This window comes from Oncorhynchus masou, chromosome 26 (genome assembly GCF_036934945.1).
Source record: "Oncorhynchus masou masou isolate Uvic2021 chromosome 26, UVic_Omas_1.1, whole genome shotgun sequence".
In the NCBI taxonomy this organism is placed as follows: domain Eukaryota; kingdom Metazoa; phylum Chordata; class Actinopteri; order Salmoniformes; family Salmonidae; genus Oncorhynchus; species Oncorhynchus masou.
The window spans coordinates 11,828,876-11,841,498 of record NC_088237.1 but is presented as its reverse complement, the minus strand read 5'-3'; the positions used below and the strand labels follow the sequence as shown (position 1 = coordinate 11,841,498).

Below are 12,623 nucleotides of genomic sequence, written 5' to 3'. Positions count from 1 at the left end.
GTTCCTGGCATTCACAATGTTCCTGGCATTCACAATGTTCCTGGCATTCACAATGTTCCTGGCATTCACAATGTTCCTGGCATTCACAATGTTCAGCATTCACAATGTACAGCATTCACAATGTTCCTGGCATTCACAATGTTCCTGGCATTCACAATGTTCCTGGCATTCACAATGTTCCTGGCATTCACAATGTTCCTGGCATTCATAATGTTCCTGGCATTCATAATGTTCCTGGCATTCACAATGTTCCTGGCATTCACAATGTACAGCATTCACAACGTTCCTGGCATTCACAATGTTCCTGGCATTCACAATGTTCCTGGCATTCACAATGTTCCTGGCATTCACAATGTTCCTGGCATTCATAATGTTCCTGGCATTCACAATGTTCCTGGCATTCACAATGTTCCTGGCATTCACAATGTTCCTGTGTTCCTGGCATTCACAATGTTCCTGGCATTCACAATGTTCCTGGCATTCACAATGTTCCTGGCATTCACAATGTACAGCATTCACAATGTTCCTGGCATTCACTATGTTCCTGGCATTCACTATGTTCCTGGCATTCACTATGTTCCTGGCATTCACTATGTTCCTGGCATTCACTATGTTCCTGGCATTCATAATGTTCCTGGCATTGTCTGCCGTGACAGGATTGTTATGTTTCCACTCTGACGCTGCGTTTGTAACCATGTGGGAGGTGGGAATTCACCAGTTGGATGCGTTCATGTGATTTGAACTCACTGAGAGATGCAGATTGGCTAATGGCTAAACTAAAAGTACAGATATTATACAGTTCCAAATCCACATGAATAGATTTTTTTTTTAATAATTAAAGGAATGTTTCGTTGTTGTATTGAACTGCTGAAAATGCTGTTAGGGGTCATTTCCTTAGTAGGTGACGTCAAAGGTCAGTATGCGGGAGAAGTGGGAGCTCAGGAGTTTCCCACAAATAATAACCAGTTGGAGGGTCGTTCGAGTGGCAAATTCCCACTTCCATCTTGGTAACGAACGCACCATGACACTGCATCCTTCAGTGCCAGATACGCACTTATGGCGCTCATAAAGGGGGCGTTTCTGTAGCACGGTACATCTCTCACTCCGGGGTAATGCGATGTGATGACACTTAAGTAAGTGCCAATTCATTGAACACTTTGGTTTTTGTATGCTTATATAGAGCGGGTGCTACCTGTTTGCTGAAATGGGTGCAAGAGGGAAGTTTGTAGTGTGGCTCGAGCACTATCACGAGGTGCTGAAACCCTCTGTTCTCAACCACCGAGAATAGGCACATATCCGCGGCTATAAACCGAAGACTGTAAAAAATATAAACATAGCCTACCTATCGCTTGGTCAGGTCAGAATCTGCTGCCAAGGGCTGCTCGCATGCGGTATACTGAGGTGACGTCAACATATTTGAGGTGTTGCCAGCTGCATAAGCTATTCTCGTTGAGAGTGGCGACATACTGTTAACGTTTTACCCACAACTCTATGTCCATCGCTGTTGTAACCTACTAGGAAGCTAAAATGTTCCCAAACGGGAGATTTAAACAATGGAGGATCCTCCAATTCTGGTTTATCGACCCCACCATAGAACTAGTTCCCGGCTGCGCCTCAGAAAAGAGCATTTCAAATGCCCCAATTAAGATTTTAATTTTGATTAACGTGCGCATAGCTTGTTTTAACGGAATAGCCTGAAATGTTGTTTTTCCCATTAAGATTTACTCAAGAGGTGTAGGCCTGTAAACGCAGCGTACGTATCATATCTTCTGGCGCCGACAGAGATGGTCGCTTCGTTTCGCGTTCTTAGGAATCTGTGCAGTATTTTGTTTTTTTTTTTAATGTACTATTTCTTACACTGTTACCCCAGGAAATCATAAGTCTTATTACATACAGCCGGAAAGAACTATTGGATATAAGAGCAACGTCAACTTACCAACATTACGACCAGGAATACGACTTTCCCGAAGCGGATCCTCTGTTTGGACCACCACCCAGGACAATGGATCGGATCCCAGCCAGTGACCCAAAACAACGGCGCCGCCGGAGGGGCAGGAGAAGCGGTCTTCTGGTCAGGCTCCGTAGACAGGCACATCACGCACCGCTTCGGAGTTTAATACTCGCCAACGTCCAGTCTCTTGACAACAAGGTAGACAAAATTCGAGCAAGGGTTGCCTTCCAGAGAGACATCAGAGACTAACGTTCTTTGTATCACGGAAACGTGGCTCACTCGAGACACGCTATCGGAGTCGGTACGGCCACCTGGTTTCTTCACGCATCGCGCCAACAGAAACGCCAACGTGGTGTGATCATAACAACATATAGGAACTCAAGTCCTTTTGTTCACCTGACCTAGAAATCCTTACAATAAAATGTCAACCACATTATCTACCAAGGGAATTCTCTTCGATTATAATCACTGCCGTATATATCCCCCCCAAGCAGACACATTGATGGCCCTGAATGAACTTCATTTGACTCTATGTAAACTGGAAACCACATGTCCTGAGGCTGCATTCATTGTGCTGGGTAATTTAACAAGGCTAATCTGAAAACAAGATTTTATCCGCATATTGAATGCGCGACCCGGGCAGAAAGAATCCTGGATCATTGTTACTCCCGTTAACTTCCGCGACGCACACAAGCCCTGCCCCACCCTCCTTTCTGAAAATCTGACCACGACTCCATTTTGTTGCTCACAACCTATAGACAGAAACTAAAACAGGAAATGCCCGTGATCAGGTCTGTTCAACGCTGGTCCGACCAATCTGATTCCATGCTTCAAGATTGCTTCGATCACGTGGACTGGGATATATTCCGCAAAGCATCGGACAATAACATTGATGAATACGCTGATTCGGTGAGCGAGTTTATAAGCAAGTGCATCGGTGATGTTGTACCCACAGCAACTATTAAAACCTTCCCCAACCCATCTGGACAAGAGGAATACCTATGTAAGAATGCTGTTCATCGACTACAGCTCAGCATTTAACACCATAGTACCCTCCAAACTCGTCATTAAGCTCGAGACCCTGGGTCTCAACCCCACCCTGTGCAACTGGGTCCTGGACTTCCTGGCGGGCCGCCCCAAGGTGGTGAGGGTAGGAAACAATATCTTCACCCCGCTGATCCTCAACACTGGGGCCCCACAAGGGTGCATTCTCAGCCCTCTCCTGTGCTCCCTGTTCACCCGCGACTGCGTGGCCATGCACGCCTCCAACTCAATCATCAAGTTTGCAGACGACACTACAATGGTAGGCTTGATTACCAACAACGACCAGACGGCCTACAGAGAGGAGGTGAGGGCCCTCGAAGTGTGGTGTCAGGAAAATAACCTCACACTCAACATCAACAAAACAAAGGAGATGATCGTGGACTTCAGGAAACAGCAGAGGGAGCACCCCCCTATCCACATCGACGGGACAATAGTGGAGAAGATGGAAAGTTAAGTTCCTCGGCGTACACATCACGGACAAACTGAATTGGTCCACCCACACCGACAGAGTGGTGAAGAAGGCGCAACAGCGCCTCTTCAACCTCAGGAGGCTGAAGAAATTCGGCTTGTCACCAAAAACACACAAACTTTAACAGATTGCACAATCGAGAGCATCCCGTCGGGCTGTGTCACCGCCTGGTACGGCAACTGCTCCGCCTACAACTGTAAGGCTCTCCAGAGGGTAGTGAGGTCTGCACAACGCATCACCGGGGGAAACTACCTGCTCTCCAGGACACCTACACCACCCGATGTCACAGGAAGGCCAAAAAGATCATCAAGGACAACAACCACCCGAGCCACTGCCTGTTCACCCCGCTATCATCCAGAAGGCGAGGTCAGTACAGGTGCATCAAAGCTGGGACTGAGAGATTGAAAAACAGCTTCTATCTCTGGGCCATCAGACTGTTAAACAGCCATCACTAACATTGAGTGGCTGCTGCCAACATACTGACTCAACTCCAGCCACTTTAATAATAAAACATTGGATGTAATAAACTCATCACTAGTCACTTTAAACTATGCCACTTTATTTAATGTTTACATACCCTACATTACTCATCTCATATGTATATACTGTACTCTATATCATCTACTGCATCTTGCCATCGCTCATCCATATATATTTTTATGTACATATTCTTATTTATTCATTCCTTTACACTTGTGTGTATAAGGTAGTTGTTGGGGAATTGTTAGATTACTTGTTAGATATTACTGCAAGGTCGGAACTAGAAGCACGAGCATTTCGCTACACTCACATTAACATCTGCTAACCATGTGTATGTGACCAATACAATTTGATTTGATAGCCTATAGGTTTAGTGTTTACATTTTGTAATATTTGTATGTATTCATTCGTGTTCACAGTGCGGACCGAACTGAGGTCTCCGTACCGAACGGTTCAGTACAAATATGCGCATCGTTACACCCCTACTTTTTTGACATTTTTAAATGTAACCTTTATTTAACTCGGCAAGTGACGGCCAACCCTGGCCAAACCCAGACAACGCTGGACCAATTTTGCACCGCCCTATGTGACTCCCAATCATGGCCGGTTGTGATACAGCCTGGATTGGAACCAGGGACTGTAGTGACACCTCTTGCACTGGGATGCAGTGCCTTAGACCACTGCGCCACTCAGTACAGTGACATGGCAATAGCTCCGCAGTCATTACTAAGGCATAGCCCTATAGCATTATCATCAGGCATGCTGGCTGAGGTTTCCACAATATTGCTTACACAATCAAATCTACAGTGTGTGTGTGTGTGTGTGTGTGTGTGTGTGTGTGTGTGTGTGTGTGTGTGTGTGTGTGTGTGAGGGGGAGGGGGGGTAGACCTGTGTGTAATGGACATGAAGCCATATCACAATAAATTGACCCATTTTGCTCGATAATGATAAGTACACAGTCACTTTCCATTAGCGGCAGGGATCTCGACTTTGCCAGTGCCAAGACCGACATGAAAGTTACCTACAATGTTTCATCGAACATGTTCAGTGATGCATGAGGGGTATTTTGATGTGCAACCTGTCAAAATAGGATCCAGAATGATCAGATTTCTTCGTGGCTTTTTATAGATTATTTTGCCTGCATCTTTTTTTTTTGGTGCATATTGGCCTCGGCAATATGACACATAATTCACCACCTGAGGAAGTAAGAACTCAAAACACATATTGCTAACCCTAAATATATGACATTGTTGCTAGATGGCCATGTAATTGACCTAACAGTAAATGTAATGCCTCAACAAAAACTTTCCATTGGCAGGCATCAATAGACGACTTGATGTATTGACTGCAAACGGCACGATCCGTCAGCGCATCATCTCAATCACATACTCTGTCTGTAAAGTGCTGTTATTTCCTCAATATTGAGAGCTGAGGAACAAATATGCTCACATAGAGCTGAGAATGTCCTAAAAATACATTTAAAAAAATATGTTTATGTTTTTGAAAACGTTGTTTCCCCCCCAAAAATCACATTTTGAAATGTTGATCAGTAGCTGTATGCCTGCGCTGATCAGAATGCACCTGTCCATTCACACGCAAAGTGGGGAAAGGGAGTGAGACCTGGTAGGGAAACAGGGACGAGGAAGAGACTGTACTTTCATTGCAGAAAGCATGTTGACGGACATCACTGTTGACAAAATAATGTTTTTAGAACAAAAACATCCAAAGCAAACGAGCATATTCTCAGAAAATTACAGATGGAACCAAAATGCGCCGGTAAGAGGGCAATGTCCGTGTCGGTAGTTTTCCGTTTCTCTTCCTAGCTCTGGGGAAGGGGCGTAGGGTTGGTTACAGTCGGGGTGTGAGACAGATAAGTGAACATTTTTATAAAGGATTTACAAATCTTTTATTAGTTTACAGATATTTTAGAAGCAGCTGAAATGTAGCAATTACTTACACACCCTTTGTACAAGTTATACATATTTTTGCACATAGATACCTTCAATGTTAAATGTTGTGTAGACAACGCATTTAACCTACATTTCTCCTGTAAATGACGCTGGACAAGAGCGTCTGTTAAAAGACTAAAAAGGTACATACCCCCAGCGGTCGAGGGTGGTGAGGGGAGTAGTGGCAGGATGGTCGGTCTCCGTCTATGTCTCTGTCAGGGTCCTCCGGTGTTCCTGGGTCGCCCTCATAACTGGACAAACGACCGTCCCTGTCCTCTCCTGCCCTCTGCCAGACAGGGGCTGGGGGGTCCTGGGTCGAGGCTGGGGGGACGGGGGTGGAGGAGAGGACAGCAGCGCCCCCACCACCTGGTACCCTGCACACAGAGGGGGGGGAAGAGAGAGAGAGAGAGAGAGAGAGAGAGAGAGAGAGAGAGAGAGAGAGAGAGAGAGAGAGAGAGAGAGAGAGAGAGAGAGAAAAAGAGAGAAAAAGAGAGAAAAAAAGAGAAAAAGAGGAGGAAAAAGTGAAAGGTGGAAAATGTTTAGAACTTGACACTAACATGACCTACAAAACAAACAAACTTGGATTCATTTGGATTCTGGATTCTGCTATCAACAGTAGTTTACATCACCCCCTAGTGGTGTGACTTTGAACTGAGTGATTTAAAAAATAATTCAATCAAAATTCATTGGTCGTGTACACAGATTTGCAGGTGTTATAGCAGGTGCAGCAAAATGCTTATGTTACTAGCTCCAACAGTGCAGTACAATGTCTTGCAAATATGCAACTTTGGTCTAACTTCAGTCTAATGTCCCTGAGAAGCAAACACAGCATCTTTATTGAACAAATATCCATAACAAGTATATGATTCCATTGAATGAATAGAAGCTATACATTGACTTTGGCCTCAGTGCTGCCCCCTACCTGGGTATGTGTGCATTAGCCAGCCGCAGTTTGAGAGTGGAGACGGTTCTGCCATTGTGGCAGTGGGGAGGCAGGGTGGAGGGGGTAGTGTCATTGGCAGGGCTGCTCTGACTGCCCCCCTGTGACTCCCTCCTCTGCCCTCCCTCCTTCTCTTTCTCCTTCGCTCTGCCCTTGTGTTCTGCCAGGAGGATATCAAACTCTTTCTGCCTGCCTGGGACAGCCCGCCGGTGGATCAGGGAGTGAGTCTGGAACACACACACACACACACACACAATATAATAACAAAGAGAAGTGGGCATAAGAGAGCAATAAAAACACATTTAAATGAGACTTCAAAATGTAGCTTTCCCTGGTATCAAGGAAAATAAAGCACACGAGGCAAAATAAAGTAATGCGAACTGATGGTCAGAATAAGCTGTGTAGCCAATGGGAAGTGAGGTCAGAGGTCAGTGCGTCTCACCTTGCAGGTGAGTGATCGCGTGCAGGACCGTTTGCTCTCCGGGTCCTGGACTCCACAGTGCTTGTTCGGGTCAAACACCCTCCCTGTAAACACCAGACGGAGAAAAAAAAAAAACCAAACCAGGTCATCACGGCTGATTTCAGAATTTTGTCTTCCGGAGTACCACGAAGTCATCTTTTGCCAATATATCGTGAATGACAGGAGAGAAGTGTCTTACAAAGTCGTGTTATAGGACCTGCAGTAGACTGTTGTTCGACTGAAACTTCCCAAATTCTCAAGAGAAGTTTCCCCTGAGTTAAACACTTCAATTGTCCCTGTAATCTTCCACATGTAATCTCTATAATCTAGCTAGGTAGTCTGAGTTATGGGAGTGTGTGTGTGTGTGTGTTTGGGAGATGAGAGTATGTGAGTGTGTGTGAGTGTGTGTATGCGGGAGATGAAAAGTGTCCGTGTGTGTGTGTGTTACTGCGTGTGCGTTACTGCTTGTGTGGGAGATGAGAGTATGTGAGTGTGTGTGAGTGTGTGTATGCGGGAGATGAAAAGTGTCCGTGTGTGTGTGTGTGTGTGTGTTACTGCGTGTGTGGGAGATGAGAAGTGTGTGTCTCTCTCTCTCAGGAGTATGTGTTTAGGAGATGAGAGTAGATGAGGCCAGTTGGGAGTCCCAAGCGGTGGGAAGGTTTTTAAGGAGCAGACGCTTGGCAGCAGTAGCTCATGAATTACACTTACTTCTAAATCATAGAGTCGGAGGGACGCACAGAACAGAGACAACAACATACAGAGAGAGAGAGAGAGAGAGAGAGAGAGACTAGGACAAGAGATGGGAAGAGATGGGAGAAAGGCAAGAGAGTGAGAGGAAGAGAGAGAGAGGGGGAGAGAGAGAGGGGGAAGAGAGAGAGAGGGAAGACTGGGACAAGAACGGAAGAGAAAGAAAGGAGAAAGGCAAGAGAGGTGAGAGGAAGAGAGAGAGAGGAGGAAGAGAGAGAGAGGGGGAAGAGAGAGAGAGAGAGAGACTGGGACAAGATACGGAAGAGAGGAAAGAAAGGAGAAAGGCAAGAGAGGTGAGAGGAAGAGAGAGAGAGAGAGAGAGGGGGAAGAGAGAGCGAGGCGGAAGAACAAAGACATAGGAGAGCTGGAGAGAGAGGTACGAGGGAAGTCTCCTCTCCACAGTAGAATTAGCAAGGCCCCAGTGCATAGGATTAGTGTTGAGCAACAGCCTCCAGTCTCTCTTCTTTCAAAACAGCCCCCACCCATGCCGAGTTCCTAACCCATCATATGAATCTGTTCATGCCCCATCACTCCCATGACTGGGCAGCTTTCAAAGGTTAGGGGAGATAAGGAATATGGAGGGCTTTTACACTTGGAAACATATTTATACCATGACCTTTTATGGTGCTTAGATATATATGCACAATCCTGGTGGAAGAGTTTAAGCTGATTCACATTGCATACCAGATAAAAAGGTACATTAATACATTGTATGTTCTTTCCATCGGTCGTTGTGTCTATTCACCTTGGAGGAGGATGAAGTTGGCTGACCTCTGGTCAGTTTTGATCCCTGATTATAATACTGTAGATATAATGTATGCCATTTAGCAGACGCTTTGATCCAAAAAGCGACTAACATCATGCATTAATACAATTTCCGTGTGGGTGGCCCCAGCGGGAATCAAACCCATGATCATTGGCGTCGCAAGCACCATTCCACCAACTCAGCCACACAGGACCATGATAATGATTAAAAAAGTAGGATTGGGAGTAGGGTAAACTGATCCCAGATCTGTGGTTAGACTGTGTTCTCACCTGACAGTCTCCTGTGAGGCCTGGGGGTCTTGGTTCCATTCTGCTGTTTCCTGTCCAGGGGGGAAGGGGTTGCAGGGGTCCGAGGGGAGGGGGAGTGGGAGGCGGAGGTTCTTCGGTGGTCCAGGGGGGAGAGGCTAGAGGACCGTTTATCCACGGGAGAGCGGGCCGGGCTAGGCCGGCGGTCCACCGAGGGGGGTGTGGAGGAGCAAGGGGCGGTGGGGCCACGACCGTTCACCAGCATTTCCTGAGACCCCCTGAGGGGAGCTGGGGGGGTCAGGGAGGGTTTGAGGGAGGAGGGGGAGGAGCAGGAGGAGGAGGAAGAAAAGCAGTGGACTCTGACATGTGTTCCGCTCTCTGCCCGGCCCAGACATGGCATCTTCTCCAGACTCACTACTGGCAACGACACACTGGAGAGAGAAAGAGGGTTGGAGCGACAGATAAAGCAAGAAAGAGGGATGAGAGAGAGGGGGGGGGGTGCTAATTGATTGAGTGGAAAGTTCAGGATTTTTTTAAATAAAAATAAATGTATAATAATTAATAATAATAATAATAATAATAATAACCATGACAGGGTTCAATGCAGGAAATTCAATGCAGGAAAATTCTGGATGTTCACACGATTTGGCCAGTGTGTGTACTCACCATGTCTTGCTGCGGACACCCTTGGGAGGGTAGACAGCGAGCGGGGCCTTGTTGAAGCGGGAGTGGGGGTAGTCTCTGGGGACCCTGAAGGGCAGAGGGGGAGTAGGACTCGGGGTGGGGGACACTGCCACATTGGGCTTCACAGAGGCCACTGGACCCCTGGAGGGACATGGGGAGCCGTGCCGACGCTCTGAGACACACACACACACACACACACACACACACACACACACACACACACACACACACACACACACACACACACACACACACACAGAGGGTCAGGAGAAATACAGACTGAACATACACAGCGAGAACACATCTTGTAAACACCCAGCATCATGAGAACGTCTTAACGCTGTAGATCACGGACTAGTCAGTTATTCACACAATGGATCTGTGATGTTTGCAAGTGATCCATGGCTCCATTCGACTTGGCTGTACAGGTTGAGCTTTATGAGTCGTTGCATCGGTGCGAGTCGCACATTCTACATTGTCACTCACTCAAACCTTCCTCTTTTGTTGGGCAGCTAAAAGCACCATTTGGTCAAACAGTAAAGTACATTATACAGTAAAGTACATTATACTCATGATTCCTATCATGTAAGTGACTGTTTCACTGAGACCTATGACGTGATGAGCAAACCACTTTCCTCTCCAGGAAAAAATACATGTTTTCCGATTGTAAAGCATTTCAAAATCCAATTGCAGGAACAACACAGCTTTAGAAGCAACTACTGTTGTCCATCCTGAAGAGAGGAGTCTCAGCTTTTTATAGATATCATTTTGTTGTGTTACAGCCTGAATTTAACATGGATTAAGTGTAACAAAAATTAACACTGGCCTACACACCATAATGTCAAAGTGGAATAATATTTAGCAAAATTGTTTACAAATGAATTAAAAAGTGAAAAGCTGAAATGTCTTGAGTCAATAATTATTTAACCCTTTGTTATGGCAAGACTAAACACATTCAGGAGTGAACATAATAACAAGTGTCATGGACTCACTCTGTGTGCAATAACAGTCTTTAACATGATTTTTGAATGACTACCTCATCTCTGTACCCCACACATACAATTATCTGCAAGGTCCCTCAGTCGAGCAGTGAATTTCAAACACAGATTCAACCACAAAGACCAGGGAGATTTTCCAATGCCTGATGAAAAAAGGGGCACATATTGGTAGATGGGCAAAATGGTTAAAAAGCAGACATTAAATATCCCTTTGTTGATGGTGAAGTTATTACACTTTGGATGGTGTATCAATACACCCAGTCACTGCAAAGATACAAGTGTCTTTCCTAACTCAGTTGCCGGAGAGGAAGGAAACCACTCCGGGATTTCACCATGAGGCCAATGGCGACTTTCAAAACAGTTAGAGTCGAATAGCTTTGATAGGATAAAACTGAGGATGGATCAACAACATTGTAGTTACTCATTAATACTAACCTAAATGACAGAGTGAAAATAAGGAAACCTGTACAGAATACAAATATTCCAAAAAATATGCATCCTGTTGGCAACAAGGCACTAATTAAAATAATACTGCAAAACATATGGCAAAGCGATTCACTTTTTGTCCTGAATACAAAGTTATGTTTGGGGAAAATCACATTACTCACCATTTTTTCAAGCATAGTGGTGGCTGCATAATGTTATGGTTATGCTTGTGAAGAAAAAGAAACGCACACCTATTAAGACGAGGTGCTGGCTAGCGGAGTAGAAACTTGAAAATAAAAGAGAGCCGCACACTCTGGAGCTCAGATGCAAAAATGTAATAGCAACGTTTTGACAGCCAAGCTGTCTTCATCGGGGTATAATCGCAAACACTGCGGGATGACTCGTTTATATAGTGTCAAAAGACACACAGGTGTCTGTAATCATGGCCAAGAGTGGCCTAATATCATTGGTTAATAATCAAATATTAAAATGTCAGACAAAGAACAGCATACAAACAACAAATGGATAGCATACGATCATAGATTAATTTAACTACACAAGTTTACAAACAATTACAATGGCAAAGTCACAATAATCACAAGAATGGCTTCAGATCAAAGTCTACGTTGAGACCGAAGGGCGCAAGGGTCTTTAAATTAAAGATCCAGGCAGCCTCTCGTTTTAACAATAAATTATCAAGGTCACCCCCTCTCCTAGGGAGGGTGACATGTTCGATGCCAATATAACGCAGAGGCGAAATCGAGTGGCCTGCCTCCAAGAAGTGGGCCGCAACTGGATAAGTAAAGTTTTTACACCTAATGGTGCCTACTGATGCCTACGATGCTCTGAGATACGTACTTTTAATTCGCGCTTTGTTTTACCTACATAATTTTTACCACAAGGACAAGTTATAAGATAAATAACTGCCTTAGTGGAGCACATAATAACACTTTTTATTGGGATCGATTTCCCTGTTTGTGGGTGTTTGAAGGATCTACATTTATAAGTGCCATTGCAGCCATTACATTTGTAATTTCCATCCAGTAGGGGCGCAAATAGACGTTGGTCATGAATATCTTGGGGTGGTAAATCAGAGTTTACCAATTGGTCTCTGAGATTTCTGCCCCGAGAGAATACGACCAAGAGAAGGTCTGAAAACACATTACCAAGACTATCATCGGATTTTAGAATATGCCAATGTTTGTGAACAATTCCCTTAATTTGTTCAGAGCACTTTGAATAGCGGGTAGTTAGAACGCAAGAATGAGTCTTTTTGTGAGACTGACCTTGAAAAAGGTCATGTTTTGTTTTGAATTTTCTCAATGGCAATATTAATCTGATCATTCTTGTAGCCCCTCTCCTTGAACTTTCTTTGCATCTCAGCCATATTTCTGTCAAAATCGGATTGTTTTTTGCAAATTCTTTTGATTCGACAGAATTGGCTGTAGGGCAAACTGTTTTTCA

General features: G+C 45.0%; 1 protein-coding gene across 3 annotated transcripts in view; it reads right to left on the bottom strand.

Moving 5' to 3' along the window:
- Positions 1 to 12,623, bottom strand: part of LOC135514809 (ataxin-7-like protein 1) — a 31,927-nt gene that overhangs the window by 4,713 nt on the left and 14,591 nt on the right. For all 3 annotated transcript variants that reach the window (XM_064938428.1, XM_064938429.1, XM_064938430.1), the window contains 5 exons: positions 9,718 to 9,907; positions 9,076 to 9,482; positions 7,276 to 7,358; positions 6,816 to 7,060; positions 6,045 to 6,267 (listed from right to left, as the gene is read on the bottom strand). In XM_064938428.1, coding sequence (XP_064794500.1) covers positions 6,045 to 6,267; positions 6,816 to 7,060; positions 7,276 to 7,358; positions 9,076 to 9,482; positions 9,718 to 9,907 — 1,148 coding nt within the window. The remainder of the gene's footprint in view (positions 1 to 6,044; positions 6,268 to 6,815; positions 7,061 to 7,275; positions 7,359 to 9,075; positions 9,483 to 9,717; positions 9,908 to 12,623) is intronic.